The sequence below is a fragment of the Thrips palmi genome, unplaced genomic scaffold (genome assembly GCF_012932325.1).
Source record: "Thrips palmi isolate BJ-2018 unplaced genomic scaffold, TpBJ-2018v1 HiC_scaffold_6, whole genome shotgun sequence".
In the NCBI taxonomy this organism is placed as follows: domain Eukaryota; kingdom Metazoa; phylum Arthropoda; class Insecta; order Thysanoptera; family Thripidae; genus Thrips; species Thrips palmi.
Genome location: NW_023144633.1, coordinates 5,225,631 through 5,251,798, shown reverse-complemented (window position 1 = coordinate 5,251,798; position 26,168 = coordinate 5,225,631). Strand labels below are relative to the sequence as shown.

The following is a 26,168-nucleotide window of genomic DNA, read 5'->3' as shown; positions in this document are numbered from 1 at the left end:
CCCCCCGAAGGCCACCCCAGTTGACCGTCCTCCGGGCCGCCCTGCACCGTAAACATTGCCGGTCCGGTCTCACCTACGACGACTGCCCCACTCACACACACACACATTCCGAAAGTGCGCCGAACGTGCAGGAGCAGGCTGCCCGAAGCGAGTGGCACAGAAAACTGTCTCTGCCTTCTATTAGCATACAAATTAATTTGGTCCCTGCGGCCGCGGGCCTCCGGGCCCCTCTGCGAGGCGAGGCGAGGCGCCGCCTGTATCGGCCCGCCGCCGGGCCCCGCCCCGCCGGGCCGCCGGAGTCCGAGGGGCAGTTATTGTAGGCAAAACTTGGCGCGCGGGCAGCCGGCCCGAAAGTGCTGTATAGTCGATGCGGACTAACCGTCGCCGCCGAGCCCGGGCCGCGCTGGGCCGAGCTTGCGCGCCACCGACCCTGCCCGGGACGAGGCCTAACCTCAATGCCATAACAGAAACCAATACGCCGCAGCGGCGCGGCGCGGCAGTGTACCGCCGTATGTTTGACTGCCGGGTAAATAAGAGCCAACAAACTGCAAAGAGCAATATCGCGGGCCGCCCTCCGCTAGGCCGCCGCGCCGCCGCGCCGCCCGTCCGCGGGACGAACTAGCTGCTTATTGGGGGAGGGTTTGTCTCTGGATAAACCCGCGCCCAAAAACTATCTCTAAATATTTTGACTCCAAGTTGACTGCGGATCGAACCGTTTAGTATCGCGATAGCACTGCGATTCGCATCCCCCGTGAGTGCAAGGGAGACGCACAGTGGCGGTCAAAATCCCCGACGCGTTTTGAGCTCCAGAGTCGCTAAATGGGACTCGAACCGAACGTGTGACCCCACCAATGAATTGCTCTCCGAAAGAGGAATCCATTGGTGGGGTCACACGCTCGGTTTCGAGTCCTGCTTAGCGACTCTGGAGCTCAAAACGCGTCTAGGACTTTGGCCACGTGCCCACCGTGAGACGCCCGCGGAAGCGAGCATAGGCCACCACGCACAGCAGCCAAGCTCGGCGGCACAGCCTACCTCGCAGGCGCCTGGGCCACGTCCTACACTGCAAAACAACAAAAACAACAAAAGGGTACTTACCGCCGGGTTGCGCAGGTCCCAGGTGAGGGTGTCCCTGGGCAGCGCGTCCTCGCGGGGCACCCTCTCCAGCAGGAAGACGGAGCGGGCGCCGCGCTGCGACCCGTGGTACGGCAGCGGCTCGCTGCCCACGGGGTCCCGGTCGTGGTACGCGTACAGCATGCGCACCGTGTCGTTCTGCAACAGCCAATCCGCAATCAGCCACTTGTTGGACACGGCGGCCCGGCCAAGCCAGCCAGCCAGCCAGCCAGCCAGCCGGGCAGCAGCGGGACGGCGGAATACCGGCCGCTAAGTTATTGATGGCCCCTCGGGGCTGGGGGTACGTCAACCCCCTGCGAAACACCACACTGTCGAGGCAAAGGGGTGGGGGGGGGCGTTGGGGGGGGGGGGGCTTCCCTCTGGAGCTACACTGGGGGGGGGGGGTCTCTTCTCTCCTCCGCGTCCACCGTTATTGACCGAAAAGGATGGGTTACTTTGGGGGTAATGAGGCGAAATGGGGATTGAGGATCGAGTGAGGTCCCCCGGCGAACGCCTCTCGGCCCGTCTCCGTGTGTGTGTGTGTGTGTGTGTGTGTGTGTGTGTGTGTCGTGAAGGGGGTGGCGGTCGGGTGAAAGTCCTTCTATAGCCTCACTATTGGCGGCAAAAAGAACCGGAAAGCGCCCGCTAAATACACACACACAAGAAGAAGAAGAAGAAGAAGAAGAAGAAGAAGAAGAAGAAGAAGAAGAAGAAGAAGAAGAAGAAGAAGAAGAAGAAGAAGAAGGAGGAGAAGAAGAGGGAGAAACAACCACTGCTGCACTGCGCAGCGCGGACCGCGTGTAGACGCGCGAGCGAGAGGAAATTGAGGAAAATGGAGTGACAGAAACACACGACGGATTGAAGGAGGATCGCGAGGCACGGCGAGGCATCGCGGCCCCCGGGGGCTGGCTGGCTGCCGCTGGCTGCGAGAAATATATGAGAAATACGTCGGCGGCGGCAGCGAGACGGAGACAGACAGAGCGCCGCTGTTTTGGCCCTGATGCGCCGCGAACCGTCGGGACTGTCGGGGCGATGGTCGGGGCGATCGGCTTGACGTTAGAGTCAGGTGCGTGCGAGGCAATTGGCACACTGCTCCCCACATCCCCGGCGGATGAAAGTGGTGTCGGCAGAGAAGCCGACATTTCTTTTTCCCCCTCTTCTTTTTCCCTTTTTTTCTCCTTTCTCGTGAAAGATAAAGGAAAAGGGGGAGGGTCGAAATTGGTTAAGGAATGGCGATCCCAACTGGATTTGGGATCCCGGCTGGGGAGCCCAATGGGCCTTCTTACTCTGGCACGTACCTTCACACTCACAGACAGACAGACAAACAGACAGACAGACAGACAGACACACACACACACACACACACACACACACACACGAGAATAGAGGACCTCTGTTTAGATGACTTCCATTTCCCACCAACGAAATACACAGAATTGCAATCCCGATAAGACTCCACACACACGAGGACATGGTCCTGAACATCGTGGTGCCTGCCTGGCGGCTGCCCGCCTGCCTGCCTGCCCCCTGTCCCGTCCTCTCTCGTCCTCCGCCGAACCCATTGGCCTGTCCAAAGGCGGTGTCACTGGGAGGAAAAAATAAATAAAATAAAAGGCTTGTTGGCCCTTTCTCGGACGAGGAGTACATAGTCGTGGCGGGGTGCGCGGGTCGGTGCGGCCGTGCCGCGCCACCGAGCAGGGTCTTCTTCTCGTGGCCGACTCAGTGGCCGCTATGACAGGCTCTTATGTTTTGTCGTGTCCCTTTGGCCCGGCAGCTGCGGACACACGTCACGGACACGTCACGGACACGTCACGCCACCAGAAGGAGGGCCGGGGCGTCTCGGGGCGTCCCCCGGCCGCCCTCAGGACGTCGCCAAGGCGTCCCCGCCGTCCCCGCGACGTCCCCAGGGCCCGGGGCGGACGCACGGCGGTCGCATGGTGGCCGTCATGTGAGCACAATGGAGGCACGACAAACGGACGCACCGCCAAAATAACGTTCCATCTGTTGAGTATGAGGCACTCGCGTCTCTTGGCCCGGAGAGGAGAGAGAGACACAGACAGGGAGGGGCACTGGAGCAAAGCGGGCCGGGGTGCTGGCCTGCAGACTGGTTGCGAAAACCCGTCACTCTGTCTCTCTCCGAGTCCAGAGGCGTCCCTGGAGCGAGAGAGACGCGGCGCCGCGACAGGCTGCTGGCCGCGGGGTCAAACTTGTAATTGATGGATGGAATGAATGCTTTGGAAAGGCATCCATCTCTTGCTCTCTCTCGGCAGCGCTTCCAGCCGGGGGTGAATATCAGCGGCCACTCCGGGGACTTTCTGTCTCTCTCGCTCTCACGGGGCGACTAGCGTGGGAGCGAGAGAGACAGCACTGAATCAGACGGCTCGGCAAAAGTGCGCAGTGCTCTAAACGTTAACAAAAATCCGAGATGCGGCCTGGTGGTGGTGAGGGGGGGGGATTCAAAATCCATAAGCGACATGAGCCAATGGAGCGGCGCGTCCCAGGCGACTCTCACACTCCACCGTAACGAGTGAGACACCTGCTCCGCCCGCGCTACTGACAGAGCCTGCCAGTGGGGCGGTTTCGACAGCTGGAAATGGACTCGCAGTGAAGGGGGTGGTTGAGATGCCTGCCTGTCAGGCCACGCCACGCCAGGCCTCGCTCTGCAGTCGAGTATCGCCGAAATCACTTCCACAGCCCTCGGTGCCCGCGTCGCCTCGATAACCCGTGACAGGTGATATTCAGTCACGCGCGCGCTCACGTGCGCCCCCCCCCCTCCCCCCAGGACGGAAATCGACAACCTCGGCAGCGCTGGCCAAGTCATCTCGCGTCACGTATCAACGCCCGCTTGAACTTCCCGGAGCCTTAACTTCTATCTTTTCAATTTTTTTTTTTAAAGTTAACATTTTGGAAGTGCGAACGAACAAACTTGGAACAACCTCATCTCCTCCTGGAGCGCGGCGCGCGGCGCGGGGTCCTTGCCTCCCCTAAACGCGTCCGGCGACAGTGTGTCTGCCCGCCCCGCCCCGCCCCGCCCCGCCCCGCCCCGCCACGCCCCGCCACGCCACGCCACGCCACGCCACGCCACGCCGGGCCCATAAAGCGTGGACAATGAATAGGGGCCGTAAAGATGCTACAGTCACTAAATACTGAGACGCTGCTCGGGGCGGGGCGGGGCGGGGCGGGGCGGGGCGGGGCGGGGCGGGGCGGGCGTTCCGCGGAGTGGCGGCGTGGAAGCAACAGTGTCATTCCGAGTCAGGTCCACACAGTATTACCGCGCCTCGCTTCGCCTTGCTTCGCCCACTGCTTTGTTTTCGCTTACAAAAGGAGAGCAGGCACTAGTCTCAATCTACAGGGGGCGTTTGGATCCAGCTTTGTAGCGCCGGCCCTCGGGGGCAGCCCGGCGGGGGGCGGGGGGAGGGGCCCTCAGACGCTCTGTTATTGCCGACTTTGCGGAGTATAACGCAGCATCATGCCTATTCGCGCATCTGCTCCGAGAGGAGTGAAGTAAATTTGTGGCGGTTTCACTTTGGTTGGCGTAGGCGGCCAAAACTCTCGACGCGTTTTGAGCTCCAGAGTCGCTAAATGGGACTCGAACCGCACGTGTGACCCCACCAATGGATTGCTCTCCGAACGAGGAATCCATTGGTGGGGTCACACGGTCGCTTCGAGTCCCATTAAGCGACTGTGGAGCTCGAAACGCGTTTGGAGGTTTGGCCGCCTCCACCGGTCTGCTGGCCCACTGCGCGCCGCGCCGAAGGCCGAACCGCCACCGCCGTCCTCCAGGGCCCTGCAGGCCGGGGAAAAAGGGCGCAATGTGACACGGCCTGCCGGTTTGACTTTTAGACTACGGCCGGGCCGCCGCGCTGCCAGCCACGCCATGCATAATCAATGGATCAACCCTTCCCTTCGCCTGGCAGCCTTCTTAGTCCTAATTAGGGCAGAAAAGGGTGGAAAAAGGCGGAAAAGGGCGGGTCGGCCTTGCGGAGCGCCGCCGAGCCCTGCCGAGCCTCAGACGGGCTTCACGCTGCGCGCACCTCGGTGGGGCACAGAAGAAAGGGAAGCATCGACTGTTTTATATTTTTGGCGACGCTCGTCGGGACTCAATGACAAGGTCGTCGCGTGGCTCTACAGCTAACCAGGAAAAAGCGAATGAGGAAAACTCGCGCACAGAGGGAGAGAGAGAGAGAGAGAGAGAGAGAGAGAGAGAGAGAGAGAGAGAGAGAGAGAGAGAGAGAGAGAGAGAGAGAGAGAGAGAGAGAGAGAGAGAGAGAGAGAGAGAGAGAGACTAAAACGACGTCGTCGTGGTTCGACTATTGTGTTGCTCGGTCTCCACGACGGCCCGGCCCCCACTTGCGCGAAGAAGCATGCTGTTTTCCGCGCGCGGCTGCACGCCCAGCAGCGCCGGGCAAGACGACGAGGAAAAACGCGGTGCTCCGGAGCTCTTAAATACCATTTCCAGGAACAAACCCGCCCTTGTTGGACAAGAGATTTCGGCGGAGGGGGGAAAAACCCGCCACCATTGTGGGCACGCGAGTCCTCAATCTGAGAGGGTGGGGAGGGGCAGCGCTCGTTAAAAAGGTTAAAGAAAGGCCAAAGTTTGGCACAAAGGTCGAAACAAGGAGAGGGACACTCCGCACAAAAAAAACCGAAAACGCCACGCACGCACTCAGCCTCCATCTGCTTGCGCGAAAAATGCGTGATTCCTATATCCATATAAGCACCCTCCTGCGCCATAATTCAAATTTATTGCCCGCGAGTAAAAGAAAGAGACAGAGAGGGGAGGTGGAGGTGACCGCCCCTCCCTTCCCACCCTCACCGCAAACCCACGCCCAGACATTCAATAGACGCTTTTCTCTAAACAAAGACGCACTTGTCACGGCCTCGCGTCAACGCGTCGCCCGAAGCAGGAACGCAGCGACCAAAAAATTAAAGTAAAATAAAATAAAAATTTTAACATTTCAAAAAAAAAAAAAAAATTCTTTTCATATTTGAAAGGTTTCCATTACCATTAGGGAGACACTAAAGTTCCCCTGCGCGCAACACTTTTGAGTGAAAATAAATAAAAAGCCGGCGCCGGTGTTGGGCCACAAATCAAAATATTGGAAGAGATTTTCTCGCTCGAGACCATTACCGCGGAAATAACGCTCCGGAGTGCGGGCCGAACGGGCCGGCACACTGCTCACGACTCTCCAGGGCCCTGCAAGCCTGCAGCCCCGGCCCTGCAGGGGGCGCGAGGCCCGGCCGGGGAGGCTGGCTCCAAATTTCGTAATAAACCACCTCGGAAACAAACAAATGCGAAGAGAGGGGGGAATCGGGAAGACAAACGGGTTGTGCGATGCATCGACACTTTCCAGCCGGGGGCTGGTTTCTTGCAAGGCGATAGGCAGTACAGGCAGACGGACAGACAGACAGACAGACAGACAGAGCAGGCAGCAGACAGACAGAGCAGAAGGGACAGAAGACAGACAGACGGCGAGACAGACAGACAGGCAGGCAGGCAGGCAGCAGACAGACAGACAGACAGACAGACAGACAGACAGACAGACAGGCAGGCAGGCAGCAGACAGACAGACAGACAGACAGACAGGCAGGCAGGCAGCAGACAGACAGACAGGCAGACAGACAGACAGACAGACAGACAGACAGACAGGCAGACAGACAGGCAGACAGGCAGACAGACAGACAGGCGACTCCCTGGCGCCGAATAAGGAGACGGGTCGCCATGACACAATTGTGGTCGCGAAAATTATGACATGAGCCGAGCAGCGGTCCGGCTCCGGCCCGCTCCCTTTTTCTGGGCCGCCCTGCCCTCCAGACCGCCTTCCAGGCCTCCCAAGCCTTCCAGGCCTCCAGGCCCAGTGCCTTTGTGGCTCTGCAGCAGGGCCTGAATGGGGGCACACTGCACAATGGCGCCACCCCCGTCCCGTCCTGCTGGCCCTGCTGGCCCTGCCCCTGGACCCCATCGAATTAAACGGGCTCGGGCGCCGCGACCGCGTCTTCGACACTAATTTCCCCCCGAAATCAGTGGCCGCACGCCTATTTAGCAATAAAAAGACGCAAGCAACAACAACAACAACAAAACAGCCCCGGCTAAATAAGACCCTCCCGGCGGAAGACGCACTACGCCTGGGACCGGAACGCGCGAATAAAAACAGAATATAAATTCCCGTAAACGACCGCGGCCTGCCGGCCTGGCCGTGGGCCTGCCCCTGGCCTGCCCCTGGCCTGCCCCGCGCCGAGGCCCGCTCGTTCCGGACAGACTTGGAACGGCACAGCGATCCGAATCGGGCTCCTCGGGGCGAGTGGGGCATGCCCTGCAGGGCGAGTCACTGTGACAAGGAGACGGCATTCAATAAGGCCATTGGTGGGCACCCTCTTGTTGTTGTTTGGAAGCAACAAAAAGGAGCGTGGTGCTGGCTGCGCTGCTGCACTGCAAGGCGGGGCCTCAGCCTGCAGCGTAGGCAACGCGCTCCACAGCCGTGCCGCCGAGATGCCTGGCTGCAAGGCGCTCGGCTGACAGCCGCAGAGAACTTGGGCTACACCCGCCTCCAGCGTGCCTGTCTGCTTGCCTGTCTGTCTGTCTGTCTGTCTGTCTGTCTGTCTGTCTGTCTGTCTGTCTGTCTGTCTGTGTGCCTGTCTGTCTGTCGCCCAGCCTGCATGGCTGCCCGGCTTCCGACGCGCGTCCGAAAATGGCCGCAAAACGGTGCGAGAAAGCAAAGGTTCGGTTCGCGCGCCCCGAATTCGGATTTATCGTGAGTCATTGCCCCGTCCGAGCTCCATTACCCCACCAAAGGCGGCAAAGGCGGCCGAGGCAAACAAGTGAACCAGCAAACCGCGACATGGTGGCCGTTTATTAAGAGCCCGAACTATCTCTCTCCCCCTGCACTCTGCACTCTGCCCGCCCCGCCCCGCCCCGTCGCGCCCCGCCCCGTCGCGCCCCGCCCCGCCCGCAAACTTTGGAGAGAGCTATTTCCATTTTGCGAGCGAGCGCCCCGCCCCGCCTTTAGACACGCCTCCGCTAATCATGCCTCACGCCTGCTGCTGTACAGCGGGGCGGGGCGGGGCGGGGCCCTGCAAGCTCGTCAAAGCCCTTTTGCAAGCCAAAACCCGGCCCTTTTTAAACTGGATATCCACGCCGCGGAGAGTCACGGCGCAAACTCGAGTATCGAAGTGACGTACTTCGCAGTGCGTACCGACTTCGGCAAATCTCGTCACAAACAAACCACCACCAAAAATCCTGTTTTTTTTCTTGAAATGCTATTTTTTTTACAGCTTGCCTAGATTGACTCATGCAAAGATCCTGGAACGCGCCGAGAACATAGAGGCGCTACACGCTACACTGCACTGCCAGAGCAGGCCCGCCAGGTCGGCCGAGGTCGGCTCGGGTTCGGGACTACTTCGGGCCCGCGACGCCGGGCGACGCCGGGCGACGCCGAGGACCCTGAGGGGCAGGCGGAGCGGGCGGCGAAGATGATAGCACGGCGTCCGCGCTCCGCGCCGTCAGGGATTCGACGCGACGTTAAAAGCTTTCCGAGGGCGCCGCGCCGGGGGAGCAGCGGGTGATGACGACCTACCCCCAGCCCCCGCCCTCCCAGGCTGCCTCCAGGCTGCCTCCAGGTTCCCTCCAGGTGGCCGGGCAGCGACCTAACAAGGTTGGTGGCGCCGCGCCGAGTCCATATTTTGAGACGGCGCCGCGAGTAACCGGAACCAAATTGAATGAACACAACGGCATCGGCGGTGCGCGCCCGGCTACGCCACTGCCACGCCACTGCCACGCCACTGCCACGCCACTGCCGCGTGGGGTTGGGAAAGCAGGGAAAACAGGGTACGCGTGTATGCGTACTCTTATTGCGTTTTGGGGGACGCCGCCACCGCACCGCGTACAGCCTCAACCACCACCTGCTCCTCTCTGAGCTACCCCTGGCGTCGGCCACCATCCCCACTCGTCGCGACAACAGGGCTCGTCTTAACAGCCCCAACACACACACACACACACACACACACACACACACACACACACACACTGACCTCTCCTCGCCCACCAGCTTTGCGGCATAATTAAATCTGTCCACACCAAGCCCATAATTTCGCCGCGCGTGAGCTCGGGCTTCTGCCGCTGCAGCGGGCGGACCTGACCCTCTTCCTGGTCAGGCACACCCACTCCACGCCCCGGCCACACGCACACACACACACACACACACACTGTACAGGGCAAAAAGGGAGGGGGGGAGGGGCAATGGCCTCCACCCTTAGCTCCTAGATAGCCGCCGGAAAGGTACGCGAGTTGCCCCTATGTAAGTAGGCAAAATTTTGCCTCGGCGTGGAGGAGGCCGTGGAGGAGGCCGTGGAGGAGGCCGTGGGGGAGGCCGTGGAGGAGGCCGTGGAGGAGGCCGTGGAGGAGGCCGTGGAGGAGGCCGTGGAGGAGGCCGTGGAGGAGGCCGTGGAGGAGGCCGTGGAGGAGGCCGTGGAGGAGGCCGTGGAGGTGGCCGTGGAGGAGGCCGTGGAGGAGGCCGTGGAGGAGGCCGTGGAGGAGGCCGTGGAGGAGGCCGTGGGGCTGTCGATGGGAACACCGCCCCGCTGCCATGCCGCCGCGCTAATGCACCGCGCCATGATTGAACAGCGTGCCGGTGATGAACTGCCTGTGAGCGGCGGGGCCGGGCAGAGCGCCCCATGGGCCAGGCCACGCCACGGCCTCGGCCGCTGCAGCCCCTAATAGCCCGGCTGCTTGTTTTCAATTAGGTGCTGCACGGCCTCGGCCAGGCGAGATGGATCGCGGGGCGCGGCGGGCGCACGGCCTCTGCTCCGCGTCACAGTGGGCCGGAAGACCGTTGCCGGCGGCCGAAACTCTAGACGTGTTTTGAGCCGCTAAACAGGACTCGAACCGAACGTGTGACCCCACCAATGGATTCCTCGTTCGGAGAGCAATCCATTGGTGGGGTCACACGCTCGGTTCGTGTCCTGTTTAGCGACTCTGGAGCTCAAAACGCGTCCGGGATTCTGACCGCCTCCACCGGCCTTCTGGCCCACTGTGCGCGCGGCTCCAGCCTCGGCTCCAGCGCTGCTTGCTCCGCGACACGCAGTGCCTCATCAATCTGGTGATGACCCTCCGGGCCTCCGCCAAAGTAGACGCCCCGTTCGCCCCCTGTTAGCGCCGACCAAGTTTCCCTCGCGAGGCTCACTCCATTGGCACGCCAGGTAATGAAAAGTGCTCGCGATCACGCCAAGCAGGCCAAGCAGGCCAAGTCGGTCGCTGGGCCAGCCAGCCTGCCAGCCTCCGGCCTGCGCATTTCATTAGGAAGTGGCCTGCAGCCCGGCCGGGCGATTCTTGTTTCTAATCTGCGTTGAGAGGGGACACAGCGGGTGCCTTGACTGCTGCTTGGCTGCCGCCGAGCACAACGGCGGCCAAAGGGCCTCAAAGGAGAGCGCGTCGCGAAAAGACCAATCCGTCTAAAAGGCCCAATCCGGCGCGCAGATATTTCAGTTCGGTGCGGAATCGCCCCCCCCCCACTGTAAATTGGCGGGGCGCGAGGAGGAGGGCTCCACACTGACGCCGCCGATTCCCGTGCCAAGTTCAAACCAGCTAATCAAAAACCGTGAAATGCGTACAAAGAGACAAAAAGATGAAGAAGTTTTTTTAACGTAAAAAGGTAAAAAAGGTAAATAAAAGGTAAAAAAAGTTAAAAAAAAGTTTTAAAAAAAGGAAAAAAGTTTTACAAAAATGAAAAAAAGTTATAAAAAGTAACAAAAAAAAAACTGAAAAAAGGTTTAAAAAAAAATATTGGTGTCTTACCGTGATTTTGAAGTCGTGCGGATCGCAGGTGTCGTACTTCCGGCGAAACCTGAGCACGGTGTGCGTGCCGTTCTCGTAGCCGAGCAGTTGCTCGTAGTCTTGACTAGAATCCACTTCGGGCTCGGAGCGCTCGATGGCGTGGCGGTCCTGCAACCAGAGGGACACACGTTACGGACCACCAGAAACACACACTCTCTCTCTCTCTCTCTCTCTCTCTCTCTCTCTCTCTCTCTCTCTCTCTCTCTCTCTCTCTCTCTCTCTCTCACCACACACACACACACACACACACACAAGGATGGACACAGAGGGCCATGCCCCGGCCGCGTCACAGCTGTCGCTAAATCCGACATCCAAAAATGACGAACGATAATCCGGCTCCCCGCCCACCCCGTGCAGGGCATCGGTATGCAAACGCGGACGGCAATTCGGGGCATCGCCTGTCTCTCTCGCACTCTCGCACCGCCACGGGACGAGCCGCGGGTGCGAGAGAGCCAGGGCGCGACGACAGGTAGGGCATGCAGTCGCCGAACCGCCGCTGGCTGCGAGCCAGAGCAGCCAGCACGCTCATTCCGTCGCTCTGTCTCTCTCGCACCTCTGTGGGACGCCCCATGAGTGCGAGAGAGACAGAGCGACGGCCGGCCGGCGACAGGCCCAGGCTGGCCAGGACGTGACGAAAAACGCTAATCACGGCCAATCACAATCCAGATATAAATTAGCAAATACATCAAGCCCCGCAACGCGTCGCAGCGCCGCGGTAATCGAATTTTCGATTTACACGCACACACGCACACACGCGCAGCCAGCGAACAGTGTCCGGCGTGAATACGTAATGCAGCCAAAAGGACCGAGAGGTAGCGAGAGAGAGAGAGAGAGAGAGAGAGAGAGAGAGAGAGAGAGAGAGAGAGAGAGAGAGAGAGAGAGAGAGAGAGAGAGAGAGAGTAAAATGGTTCCTTCGAGGCGATAATGACAGGGCGATTCGGATCTACCGCGACACGACCACTGGGATGCACCAGCGAGGATCATTTTTAATTTTTACCAAAGTTTTATACCCGAATTTTTAACACAGTTTTTAACAATGTTTTTTTTCTTGATTAAGTTTGAAGGTTGAAGTGTATTCGCCAAAATTCTTTTTCCCAGCCACTCGTCGGTACTTTGCAATGCACCAACGAGTAGTGACTGTAACCTAGGGATGAAGAGAGGAGAAAGTGGTCAGGGACACGAAGCAGCAGGCGATAAGGAGAAGGAGGAGGAGGAGGAGGAGGAGGAGGAGGAGGAGGAGGAGGAGGAGGAGGAGGAGGAGGAGGAGGAGAGAGGGAGGAGAAGGAGGAGGGAGAGGAGGAGGGGGAGGAGGGGAGGAGGAGGAGGAGGAGGAGGAGAGGAGGAGGAGGAGGAGAGGAGGAGGAGGAGGGGGAGGAGGAGGAGGAGGAGGAGGAGGAGGTGAAATGAAGTATGGCGGGAGGGCACTCTGTGCGCTGCTGCTGTTGCACCCACTAATTCCGCCCAATATTTCTAAAGCCCCTGACGCCGCCCATAAAAAGCTTCCGATCGTGATAAAGACCAGCAGCGTGTGGCGGGGGAGGGGGGGGGGGGAAGGAGGCGTATGCCCTGGGGCGAGTAGCCGCCCGGCAACCACGCCACAAGAAGCAGCCGAAGCGGCCAGGAGAGTGAGAATTTGAGGCCGTCCTTGGATCCTCGGAGCAGCAAGCGCCCAAAGCTACAGGTGCCGAGGCGAGTTCACTCGGAACAAAAATTGGAGCACCCACGACACACGGGCAGGGCCGCGGTGCGCGCTGCCGCGGGGGTTACAACGTACAACCATAATTGCAAAGTGCGGGGAGGAAATCCATGTCGCGTGGGCCCTTCAGACCTTCACGACGACGAGGACGGTGCTCAAGGACTCGCCCCGCCCACCCGCTCCAGCCAGCCACCCCCTTGTCGTCTGCCACTCCAGTTCACCGCTGCCTTATTCGCTTCGCAATTTTTTTTAAATTTTTTTTTTCTGCCTCCGAGTACACAACACTACGAGCTACGCCGGCTGCAAGTCAGGCCCCTGAGCCACGCACGTCGGTCTTCTTTCTCTGGGCACTACACACACACACACACACACACACACACACACACACACACAACGCACACACTGGAAGGGCGGCTCGGCGACGACGAGCAGAAAGAGAAAAAAACATCCATATTGTGCGGGCAAAAGACACACAGCGGTCTTAGCCAGTCCCTGTCCAGGGTAAATGGGGCGAAAGAGGCACGCCGAAACAATTTTTTTTTGTTAAAAAAAGGAAAGAAAGCGTCCCAAGCACGCGAGTGCAAACCGCGCAAACCACCGAAACAATAATAACGCGAAGGGCGGCGCCTCGTCAGGGTGCAACATCCGGAAAAATTTGGATTTCCTTAGTTTTTTTGTATCCTGCGGCCGTTTGCAAAATATAACCACCAAAGCTTACATTTTACATTTTTACAAAGAAAACGTTTTTTTTTTTGGAGGGGGTTGGCGATTGGGGGCAAACTTAGCGCCTTATCTGGCCGGAAAGCGAAGCGACAAGCGCGGCTTGGGTTCATTGACGTGCGGCATGGAACTTTGACACAATGTAAAGACGCGGTCGGGGAGGGGGGGGGGCGTGCAGTCTGAAATGAAGCAAGTTTAATTGGCACCGAGTGTGACACGCAGGGCACCGCCCCGCCCCGCCCCGCCCCGCCCCGCCCCGCCCCGCCCCGCCCCGCCCCGCCCCGCCCCGCCCGCCTCGGGCTGGCATGTCGGCTGATGTAAAGTCTACCCGGGGCGCGGCGGGGCGGGCGGGCGAGGCCCCCGGGCGGCTAGATAGCGCCGCGACCTGCTAGTGCAAAAACTTCATTTGTCAAACTCGCTGCGACACAACAGGCGCACGGCTGTCCGACGCGACGGTGGCGGAGCGCGGAGCGCCGCGGGTTCGAATCCCCGCCGTCGCCGCCTATTTTGTCCCCTGATTTATTTTACTCGGGCCGCCGCGTCGGCCGCCCCGCTTCTCCTCCGACGCGGCCAAGAAAAATAAGCTCGCCGCGGAAGTCAAGTTGGTGCATGCGAAATTCAAATTCCACATGGCTGTGTGTTTTCGTTGCCGCCTGCCGCCATGCCTGCCGCCGCCCCGCGCCGTTCCCACACAAAATGAGCTGGGGCCGCGCCGGGCCGCGCCGGAGGCACGCGAGAGTGTCTCCGCGTGGAGGGGGTGGGGGCAGTGTGCCGGCTTTCGGCGGCAAGGAGGCGCGGCGGGGCAGGGGGCTGCCCGCGGCCGGTCCGGGCTTTCGTGGATTCGGTAGCGAGGAAAGTTGAGATCATAGTGCCGCCATGTTAGGCTCTGCGAATGGCCCCCGTCTCGGATGAGAAGTGGAGGAAGGAAGGGGTGTTGTTGTTCCGCCCGGCACACTGCCGTGCCTGCCGGGGGGCGCGCGCGCTTGCGAAATGCGTTCCCTCGGCTGGATTATGTTTTCTTTTAAAACGGAGCGGCGAACAGTGTGCATGCCGCTCACCCGCACGCCCACGCATCCGAGGGGAAGAACAACACTTGCGGGAAACTGTCATTTTTCGGACGCCAACCGCGCCAAAACTCAAACTATTTCGCGAGCGTGGAATTTTTCTCCCTGTCCCTCGCTGCTTTTTTTTTTGTGCGCGCCACTCTTCTCAACTCATGATTGTATACCGTTGCAGGCTGTTTGGGGCTGCAGATGGGCGCTGCCGGGCCATGCTGGCTGCGCGGACGCCGCCGTGTCGTATTTCACCGAAGTTTGGGCCGAAATGATGACAACCGGGCCGAACGAGTGTCCCTCGAGGAGCCGCGTTCGTCCTCGCGCATGGCCGGGGGGAGGGGGAGGGGGAGTCGCATTGGAGGGCTGCACGAAGGGGCCGGGGCACACACGGGCCAGGCCCCTGCCTGGGCAGAATTGAAATTCGCGTCTCAAAACATCCCCTTTCGCACACAGTGCAGGGTCGCTCTGTCTCCCTCGCACTCGTGGCGCGTTGCGCGCTCCGTGCGTGCGAGAGAGACCGCCGCGCGACGGACATGCCAGGGCGACACACAGTGGGCCAGGAGACCGGCGGAGGCGGCCAAAACTCTGGACGCGTTTTGAGCTCCAGTCGCTAAATGGCACTCGAACCGAAGGTGTGACCACACCAATGGATTGCTCTCCGAACGAGGAATCCATTGGTGGGGTCACACGTTCGGTTCGAGTCCCATTTAGCGACTCTGGAGCTCACAACGCGTCCAGAGTTTTGGCCGCCTCCACCGGTCTTCTGGCCCACTGTGGGACAGCGAATGCCGCGTCAATGTCCACGGGGCGAAACTGCTCAAACACGGCGGTGCAGCACTGCCAGAAACTGTCCGCTGCAGACCGGACCGGGGTTACGAGCGCCGAGGAATTACGTCCGGGCACGCGGGGGACTTTCATAAAGACGATATAAAAAAAAACAACAAAAGCAAAGCACCTCACATGGCGTGGCGCCTTCATATTAAAAAAATACAGTAAAAAAAACAGCAAACGGGTCAGAAAAGTGCAAAATTAACACGCGTGCCGTTTGTTTTTCCCTCGGACTGCGAGCAACGCGCGCTCATTACGCTGGCCTAACCTCACTGATTGGATTTGAGGAACACGAGAGGAGCCCAGCCAGTGCAAACAAACGAGGAGCAGGTGAAGGATGTGTGCCATTCCAGCCGCCATTACCCATTCGCACACTGGAGGGAAAAAATGCGATTTTTAAATTTTTTTTTTTGCAGACCAGTAGCGAGGCAGGTGCGTGCTGCACCGAGCGAATCTTTTGACAGTGTAGAGGCAGTGGTTTGGTGGGGAGGGGGGAAACACTGCAAGTGCGGCTGAGACTCGGCCGAGGAGGACGACGCACTGGGAGAGGGATCGGGGCGTGCCGAATTTCGACTCGAATCGAAGATCGAAGATCGAAGCGAGACTCTCGACTCGTGGAACTGGGCCGCGAGACGCGACACAAAAGCCCGGCGCGCTTCTGCCAGGTCAGCGGCGCCGCCAGCGCCGCCTGCGCGAGCGGGGCGGCAAAATTGAAAAGTTGGGCCAAGAGTTGTTGACAGTTGTCGCACATTACAGCGCCGGGGCGGGGCGCGGGGGGGGGCGGGGCGGGGCGGGGCGGGGCGGCCTGGCCGCCACTGCCGCGACAACTGTTACCACCTCTACACTCGGAACAGCCCGCCGCGCCGCCGCCGCCTCCCTCCTGGGCCTGCCCGCCCTGCCCGCCCTGCCTGGGTCGCCGTTGACAGATGTTGTCGCGCCATTAAAATGTTTGATAAAAGCGTAATTGAAACTTTGGCCAAAACGCCGCGGCCGCGCACCTCGGTCTGCAATCTGGCGCGGCCGCCGAGGGCCCCACAGTGCCCCAAAGGAGGCCCCGCCCCGCCCCGCCCCGCCCCGCCCCGCCGCGATAGTTCCACTACACCCTCGGCAAATACCGCCATTCCATCGGCAACTTTTCCGCGCGCGGGTGAAACCCGTTCCAACAAGGACAACGCGGAGACACTATCTCTCTCAGTCCCACACACGAGTGCAGCCGAGCGGAGCGGGGAGGGGTCAGCGGGCGCGCTGTACTACGTATCGTCCATCTCCGCGGCGGCCGACGAAAAAATGGTGTAAAAATGAGGGGCGATGCACTGCTCCGCGCTGCACCGCCTTGCGCCTCGGCCGCTCGCACGCCGGGCTGCATGCCGGGCCTTGGCGTCGGATCGGCCGGGCGATGGGAATCAAACTGGCCTGGGGTCAATCTGAGATACGGCGTACGGAGCACCAGCCAGCACGGCCAAGACGACGCACTCGGGCGAGAACCGGGAGCGCGCCGGCGAGGCGGCAGTGCCAAAGTGCTGCACGCTGCAGGGAAATTAATAAACCGTTTACGGCCTCTGGCAGTGCGGCGGCGTGGCGGCCAGTGGCGTGGCGGCGCGGCGCCGCTCGCTCGAGGGTGACGAGGCCTGCCATTGGCGGAGGAGCACACCGGAAGTGGCCGCCATTGGTCGCGGCGCCGGACGCGGCGGCAGCGCGGCGTAGCGCGGAGGCACGACGAGTCGGGGCTAATCCCGTCGGGGCCCCTGCCCCGCTCCACCTCCACCGGCCCCAAGGCCTGCTAGGGCTTCCCCGGCACGCAAAACAGTGTAGGGCACCGCCAGGAGCGCCGGCCGGCCCGGCTACCACGCTGCACAGTGAGCCAGAAGACCGGCGCAGGCGGTCGAAATCCTGGACGCGTTTTGAGCTCCAGAGTCGCTAAATGTGACTCGAACCGAGCGTGTGACCCCACCAATGGATTGCGCCCCGAACGAGGAATCCATTGGTGGGGTCACACGTTCAGTTCGAGTCCCATTTAGCGACTCTGGAGCTCAAAACGCATCTAGAACTATGGCCACCTCCACCGGTCTTCTGGCCCACTGTGCGCTGTCAAAAACTAGTCAATTGTCGTTTTAGTTATTCTGTACTGACTGATAAGTCCTTCGCCTGCTGTTGTTTTATTTTAAAACAAAGAAAGTTAATTGACTGCTGCCTCCTTTCCAGAGTGTCGTTGCGTTACAGTGTCGTCACTGACGCAGGCAGACGCGGGGCAGACACTCGCGGCACGACGTCGGCGACACCTGCCCGAGTCCTACAAGGCCCCGCGCCCCGCCCACCTCCGAACGGAACAGCAGAAAAAGCAACAACAACAAAAAGAAGCAACTTGCAGATACGACAGGGCGGTAATTACATCACGTCACCTGCCTTCGGCTCTTCGGCTCTCTTCGGCGTGCGTTCGGCTCGCCCTGGGCTTTGCCCTGCATATCCAGGCTGCTTATTCAGTCTGCTATCCCCGACACGCACAAAACAAACGCCCTGCTAAGAAGAGCATTATCACTGCTGCCACCAACACAACAAATCAGCTCGGGACCTTTTTTTTTCGCCCCGTTGGCGGCAGCTGTTGGCGCTGCGGCGTGTGCGGCCTGCCCTCACACACACACAGCCACACAGTCACACACACGAGAGCACAAACACACATGCGACTCACGTCTTAACTTTTCGCACCTCCGCGGTGTGGCTGGGTTGGCTCGGGTGGCCACTCGGGCAGGACGGCAAAGTTTCCCACCCATCTCATGAAACATACAATGCGCTGAGGGGCGGGGCGGGGCGCGCCGCTCAAAAATCACTTCGACCGCATCGCCGCGCGCAAGTAAGTACACTGTACTGCCGTATAGTACTTGGGGCCTACAGTGTACCGCACCGCGCCGCAGCAACGTTGCGTCTGTTCCCCTCTCAGTTTTACGACGTCGCAAACTCGTCATCGGAACTATTCCAAACTCGAGACTTCCAGGCTGCCGACACGACAAAAGGCGATAGGACTCTCTTTACGCGCGCGTACTGTACTGTACGTGCAGTCTGCCTTCGCTCGCCTGCCTCGGCTCACACTGAGAGGCGTCCTCGTCGCTCTGTCTCTCTCGCACTCACGGGGCGTCCCGTACGGGTGCGAGAGAGACAGAGCGACGAAAACGACTCTCGGAATCAGTCTGGCTGACTCGCATCGCGCAGGGTTGCCAGCCCCGCCAGCCGACAGGGGCAATTACTCACTCATTCTTTCCCTTCCCGACCGGGGTTTCGCTAACAATGGCCGACTATGGCATCGTGAATTAAGGCACACACACACACACACACACATATACACATACGGATATTCCATGCATCATTCAGGTACCCAAAAATATACCTCCCCGCGCCCCGATCCCGACCATCCGAACTACTAGCAGGCAGGCCGCGCGCTCCTAGCCGCCTAGCCTTTTTCAGCGCTCCCGGTATCGCTTAGTCATTAAATTTGCCATCCGCCTTGAGTAAAACAACTCGCGAGGCACTCCGAATTAGTGATGCACTTCGCCTGCACACGCACTCACACACACACACACACACACACACACACACACACACACACATACGACGTGTGCGCTAATTGGTTGCCTACGAATGGGAACAAAACAAAAAAAAATGAAATACTACCAAGCGCAATAAAAAAGTTTAAAATAGGCGAAACGCATGTGGGAAGATGAGCATTACGAAGACAAATGAAGATCGGGGGCAGCGCGATACACGCGCGGCAAGGCGGCAAAAAGCGAGATTTTCGAACGGTACTGTACCGAAACGGTGTGGAACCATGCGCACACACACACACGCACACAAATAAAATATGATAAAGAATTTCTCTCCTTCATTGTTTACGGGTGGAAGCGCAAAATTTGGAGTGCGTGATGGACGGGCGTAGACGCGTGGCGTGCCGTGGCGTGCCGCCCCTCTCGCGTGATGCACGTTCATCAGACTGTCCTTGCAAAACGCCGCGGACAGGGGCAACAAAGGGACTGGGGGATGGATGGAAGTGAAAGATATATCCAGCAAAACGAGGATTGAAAAAAAAGAGGACTCCTTTTTTTTTCGTGCGGCCAGCGATAAAGCATTTCTGTTGTGTTCTAAGTGAAGTTCATAAAACCTACTTTTTCGGCATTATTTTCTGGCGGTTGTTACTTATATTTCTCTTTCCCGCGATTTTAGTTGGTGGTATTTTTTTGACAGTGTCGCTATCCGGGCGACGTCATCACGTGCCCTGCGATAGTAGTTTCTCTCTCTCTCTCTCTCTCTCTCTCTCTCTCTCTCTCTCTCTCTCTCTCTCTCTCTCTCCGTCCGACCTCGTGCGGGAGGCTCTCCATTGAAAAGGGCTGGCGCCCCGAGTGGAACAAATAAAATATGTTCAATTAGGAAAGTTTTGTCTGTGGCTTGAGTCCCGAATGGTACCAGGGTGTGCAGCGGGGCCAAGACTCCAAGACTCGCCCTGCTCGCTCGCACCAGCTGGGAACGACAGGGCGGAGCCAGGCGGGGGGTGGGGTCATCGAAGGCGGGGAAAATATCTCAGTTTCGACCGCCACGGCCGGCCGTTCGCGTGGGCCGAGGATTTCCGCGGCCGAATTTCGACACTGTGATCCCGACACCAATCAGATCCGCAGCCAATTAGAAACCGCCCCGACGAACCACAAAGACGATTAGGCAAACTGGAACAGCGCGGCCGGCGGCGCGGAGCCGCGGACTTCCAGGGCTTCTGCCAGTCAACTTTTCCCGTGTTCAGAAAATTGAGGCTCAAGCCTTCCGGTGGCGGGGCGGGGCGGGGCGGGGCGGGGATCCAGATCGGCTAGATTAAGGCTTGGCCGCGCGGCTGCGCCAGTCGAGGCGTCTCTGCCGAGACTTCCGCACCGCAACATTCTGCCACGCGAACGCAGAGCGGCGCAGAGCGACGCAGAGAGCCTGGCCGGGACTTCCCTGGCAGCCACCACCAATCAGACCGCGCACTCTTATTCAGAGCGAATGGAGAGACACAGTCCGTCCTGGAGGCTCCACCGAGCGCGACGGAGCGGCGACAGTACTGTATGCGGGGCCAGCCCGCCGTGCTTGCCCTGGGCTTGCCCCTGCATGACCTCACGGCCGTCTCGCCAGCCCGCGCCAGCCCGCGCCAGCCCCTGCCCAGGCGGTGCCGTTCTTGTAGGCGCCGGAGAGCACTAATGAAAAATGTCTCCCGGCGGGCACGCGGTTCTGGCGGTAAACCTGCCAAACGCCGCCAAAGACCCCGGCCGGCCGGCCGGCACGCAGCGCACTATTGCTGTACGTGACGATGAAAAAGCGGGCCGGCCGTCGCCACCAGTTTCTTTGCAGTGCTGCGACGTTTCTTTTTTGCAGTGCTGCGACTCGTTTCGAGTGCCAAACGGCGACCGACGGCCCCAACCGTGTGGGACGGTCTTCGCGGTTGCGTCGGCCTTCCCCACCTCCACGGTCTCCTCGGCCGATAAGGCGAGGCCAAGCCGACGGCAGGCCAACGGGACCCGCCGACAGGGATGGCAAATTCGACGCCAGCCTCCACATCGCTCCGTCTCTCTCGCACTCACACGCGCCGTTCGAACCGGCCGGCCGGCCAGACGGTATTCGGCCTTATCACCGGCTCCGCTTCTCATCGGCAGCCTTGTGATGCAGTGGTCTGTCTCTCTCGCACCCGACCGGAGCGCCTCGTGAGTGCGACGGGCCGCCTGCCGACTCGGGGGTAGGCAGCCCGGCGCACAGCCGACGGGCATTGCCATTACCACTACGGGCCAGGCCACAATTGATCGCATGTCGTTTAGAGCCCGACACATGCTCGCCCGCACTGCAAAACGAGACATGGCCGTCCTTACTGGGGTGACACGTTATGGGCGCCACGGCACTGGGAAGGGGCGCGGCGCGAGGCCCACGCGAGCGGAAATCAAAGTGGTCCGCGGCGATGGTCCGCGATAGGGGAGACAGCCGAGGCACGCCACGCCACGGCACTGTATGGACTGAAAATGTGCGCCGCATGTCTCGATGCATCGGACATGTCCCCCCCCCCCCCTCCGCTCTCGCACCGTCATGTAGCGACACGGGCCGACATCCGCCGACATACCTCCCCCCCCTCCCCGGGCCGCGTGCCGTCGACGGCCACCTCGCGGGGCCACGCGGGGCGGGTCGTCCGTTTCGGAAGAGGCTAGCGGCGCTACCCCGCCGGCGAGGGACTGCGCCGTGGGCGCGGGGTATCGCCGTCCGCCCGTCACGACATGTTGACGAGGTCTTGGACGAGGTCTTGGCCGAGGTGCAACGAGGTGGCGGATGGGCCGACGAGACGAGCGCCGGCCAGGGCCAGTCGACTGGCCAGCCGAGCCGCCAGTAGGGGGACGAAGACCTTCTCATACTCGCGCGTACCGCGCGTCTGCATTCCAGTGAGTCCGGCAGCCCGCCGCGCGGGTTCGGCTCAAGTCAGGCATCCCTGCCAAGCCCCCCCGCCCCGCCCCGCCCCGCCCCGCCCCCCCGCCCCGCCCGCCCGCCCCGCCCCGCCCCGCCCCGCCCGCCCCGACCTTTCGCAAGCATCGCCGGCGTGGTCGGCGACGCGCGGACTTTGTATTAACTAAATCGATTTCGGGCGCATCAAGGGACGCATTCCCACGGCGCGCCGCCCTGCGAGGCGCTCTAGGCGCGCGCGGCGCTGTCGGAGCACGTTCGGCGGAGATGACGCCGTCCGGGACGAGGACCCCGTCAGCCTCGTCTTCCTTTTCCCTCATCACGCCGGGCCCCGCCGCCACGCCGCCACGCCGCCGCCACGCAGTGCCCCGGGCTGCAGTTACCGCAACGACGCGAAAAACCGGTAGCGACTTAGCCTTGGAGCGCAGGCAGGGCGAGCAGCGAGGCAGCGAAGCAAGCGAGCAACACGGCCGACATGACATTATCTCGAGTCGTACGCGTCGTGCGGGGTAAAGTCCCCATAAAAACGGAGTGCGTTCAAAGCGCGCTGCTCACTTTACAGCGTGGGCGCGACGACGACGCCAGCGTCCAGGAGACCGGTGGAGGCGGTCAAAACTCTAGACGCGTTTCGAGCTCCAGAGTCGCTGAAAGGGACTCGAACCGAACGGGTGACCCCGCCAAAGGATTCGTCGTTCGGAGAGCAATCCATTGATGGGGTCACACGTTCGCTTCGAGGCCCACTAAGCGACTCTGGAGCTCAAAACGCGTCTAGAATTTTGGCCGCCTCCGCCGGTCTTCTGAACCCACTGTACGCCGAACTCTCTCGCGTGACTGTACAATTTCCGTCGAAATCCGCGCTTGGCAAATACGGCCCGGCGAAAACCGAGCCGTAGGCGAGCCTGGCTAATATTTCAGGGGTTTTTCTTTTCTTCCTAATGAAGGCGGTGGCCGGCCGGGCCGGGGAGCATCGCGAAGGCCTCGGGGACCAAGAAGGTCGCCGCCGTTAATTATTTGGCCGACCTTTCGCCGTCGAATCATGTCCATGATGGCCGCGTAAAGGCTAGGCCTCGGCCAGGCCAGGCCAGGCACGCTTCTTGGCGACTTGGCGACGGTGGGGATTTTCGCATCACCGCGAGTCCGTGCCGCCGCCGCCACCGCCCCGGGGCGAGCCTCCCCCGCGCCGCCATGACCCCCTCACCCTCGCCGGCCTCGCCCTCGTGGAGCAATCCCAGGTAGGCACGGCCCGGCTCGGCGAACAATGCAGCCGCCCTCACAATTTTCTTTCGGCGCGGCGGAGGCGGCGGTTCGCGGGACGAGCCGGCCGAGCCCAGCCATGAGAAATTCAGCGGGCGGGCCGCAGACCGTCTCGGAGAACGCCTCGCTACCCCATCCTACCCCACCCCGCCCCGCCACCCCGCGTGACAGCGGCCAAGCTACCACTACTTTTCGGGGGGACTTTCAGCTCGAGGGTGTGTGTGTGTGTGTGTGAACGATAGTGTGATTGCGGCCATGTGCGAGAGCGTGTGTGTGTGTGTGTGTGCGCGCGCGCGCGTGTGTGTGAGAGTGCAAGAGGGCTGAACAAAAAGAGGGCCCCCGGTCCGCCCGCTCCACCGAGGCACTATATCAAAGTTTCAATAAGGGCTGTTTAAGTGTTTGCGGGGCCCCGGGGCCCCCATCCCCTGTCGGACAGGGCGGGGCGGGGCGGGGCGGGGCGGCGGGGGGTTGAGGAGCGGAGGTTCGGCTGGAAAACTAACTACAAAACCGCAGAGGGGCAGTGTCTGGCGCCAGCTGTGACTCGGATTCGTAATAGGAGGAAAGAGGAGGCGGCTGTATGACGCGGTATGAGGGGTTTCGAACGCAGCGCTTGGACGGTCCAGCCAGACTGCACGGGGCCCAGCCGATAACGCAGTGTGTCCGACGGGGACTTTTGACCCCTTCCTCACGGTGTGGGCGCTCCGCGGCCGGGCGAAAGTGTCGCGCAGTTACGGGCTCACGGGGCTAAATCAACGACGGCGAGGGATCCAAGAATCCGGCCATGAATAACCTAAACGAACCCGGCCGCTCATTACAGACTGTCGCGTTGCTTGGTCGCGTCGTCATTCACGGGACTCGGTTGTTATTGTAAAGGCGGCGGGGGAACCGCGGAGGCTGTCCGATTTATAGAAGGCCTCGCGGTGCGCCACGGACACCGCGGGCCGTAATCAAGGCAAGGCGGTGACCCTCTGGATGAGTTGTTGTCATCCTGACCAAATCCTGACCGGCCGAATCCCTGGGCCCTTCTTCTTCAACGGACCCACGACTGCTGTGTCGTCTGTTCTGCCTCACCTGCAACACACACAAACAAACACACCAAGTTAAACACCTGGATTTATTAAAAGAATTTTTTTTAGTTTTAATTTGGTTGAACACGTTGCAGGGATTCGGATAGGGTACAATGGTACTGTGTCGACCAGCCACGTCGTCCTGGAGGATCCCTGGATGATCCCTGGAGAACTCCTGGAGGCCCTGGAGGGCTCGCGAGGCGCATCCCGGCGGAAGGCATTCAGTGCCAAGCCGCGAGGAAGGCGAGGCGGATGCAAAAGGGGTGGATTATTAACACAAACTGCACCGCGCTCGGCGCGCCGCGGTGCGCCGACTGAGCACTGAGCACCGACCGAGCACGCCACTGGAAGCAAAGCAGGCCCTCGATACCCTCATCCGCCTCCACAGCACGGTGGACTCGCTTTCACACGTGCTCTACCAGTCTTGTTGTTGGTGCTGCTTTTGTTTGGCCCCGAGTGCATAATGACTGCGCGACGGGGCACAGTCCGCCCTCTCGAGGCATGAGCGGTGTTTCACAGTGGCTTGCCGTGCCGCCGTGCCGCGGTGCTGCACTGCGCGACGGCCCGGTCGAGGGGCTCAGGGCTGAGGGGGTCGCAGTCCGCCCGCAAACGAGTCTCTTCAGGGGCGTAACTACGCCACCCAGCCTCTAGCGAGCTCCAGCGAGCCCCCAGCAAGCTCCAGCGAGCCTCCAGCGAGCCTCCAGCAAGCTCCAGCGAGCCTCCAGCGGGCCGGCGGGGGCGACACGGCCCGTGCTTCACTCCGGGACGTGCGCCCCGCCCGCGGCAAGCGCCAGGGAGCGCCAGGGACCGCGGCACGCGTGGATGCATACACTCCCGTTGCCATTTTCAACAAGTTTTCGCCATTCATTTTCTCCAGACATCAGCAAAACACAAATTTTTGCAAAGATTTTCTATAAATTTTAAAAATGTAAAATGATCAAAACAGCCACGTTATTTTGATCGTACTGCTGCTTGTTTCTGCAGTGTCAATGTCGGCTTTGCCCCCGAGCGGTGCCTCCGGCTTTCCAGCCGTCGCCGCGACGTCCTCGACAAGGTCACCTTCACCTGCCAGTGTGCTGCCAGGCGACGCCTCATCCACTCCGATACGGACAGAAACGGTCCAACTCGAAAAGCGACACGTCGTCGACGCCGGGGGTCGCTGGGATCGCTCGGTACGGTTCCGTTCCCACGTGGCCCCGCCCCGCCCCGCCCCGCCCCGAGTTCGGCAGCACGGTCATTCCGGTGGTCATCTCCGCTCCCATTTCGGGCCCCGCGCGACGGCCGCGTCCTGAGACGCACGCCAGCGGGCTGCATCCGGCGTCTCTCTCTCTCTCTCTCTCTCTCTCTCTCTCTCTCTCGCAGGGGCCGCGGCGGAGCGAGAGAGGCGGAGCCGAGGGGGAAACGACTGAGAAATTTTGTGTACATCGGATAGGGATAACCCCGGATAACCCGCGGATTACCTCCGGATTGCATCGAGAAATTTCCAAGATTACCATTGGATTACGCCGTATTACCCCGGATTACCTCAGAATTTCCCCGGATTACCCCGGATTACTTCGGAATTTCCCCGGATTACTTCGAAGTTTCTGGTTATCCGGATAGCGGATAACCAATTTGCTGTACATCGGATAACCAAAGTCGTTTCCCCCTCGGACGGAGCGCGTTGTCCGGACTCGGCCGCAGAGACACACCGAACTGGAGGTGAGACTTGATTACGGACAGCCCCGGAATTACCCTCTCCTGCCGTGAAAAAAATTAAGTACACAGACGCACGGCATCGGACGCGCACACACTGCCACGCAGCCGCGCAGCCACGCAGCGTGATGACTCCTTTGACTCATTCGTTACGCGTTAGTTGAGCCCGCCGTCCTGGTCATTACCACTGTGCTGCGCGGCCGAGCCGTGCCTGCCGTGCCGTGCCGTGCCATGCCGTGCCGGGCACTCGAGCAGGGACCACCTGTAGCTTTTGTTTGTGATTCCCGGCAAGACGTTCAAATCTGACGAGTGAAACCGAATCCAACCGCCCAGGAGCGCTCTGTCTCTCTCACACCCTCACGGACCGCCCCATGAGAGCAAGAGAGACGGGAACTAGACCTCCCGTTCTGCGAATAACGCAGTGAAACTTCGTCCTGCGAATAAGCTTTCCTCGTCCCGTCCTGCGA

The 26,168-nt window shown here is 60.6% G+C and overlaps 1 protein-coding gene across 1 annotated transcript in view; it reads right to left on the bottom strand.

Annotated features, from left to right (window-relative positions):
* The window catches only part of LOC117651586 (MOXD1 homolog 2), a 210,464-nt gene that overhangs the window by 40,774 nt on the left and 143,522 nt on the right, over positions 1-26,168 (bottom strand). Inside the window, exons 2-3 of the mRNA XM_034395727.1 lie at positions 10,901-11,047; positions 1,096-1,269 (exon numbers count right to left, since the gene is read on the bottom strand). Coding sequence (XP_034251618.1) covers positions 1,096-1,269; positions 10,901-11,047 — 321 coding nt within the window. The remainder of the gene's footprint in view (positions 1-1,095; positions 1,270-10,900; positions 11,048-26,168) is intronic.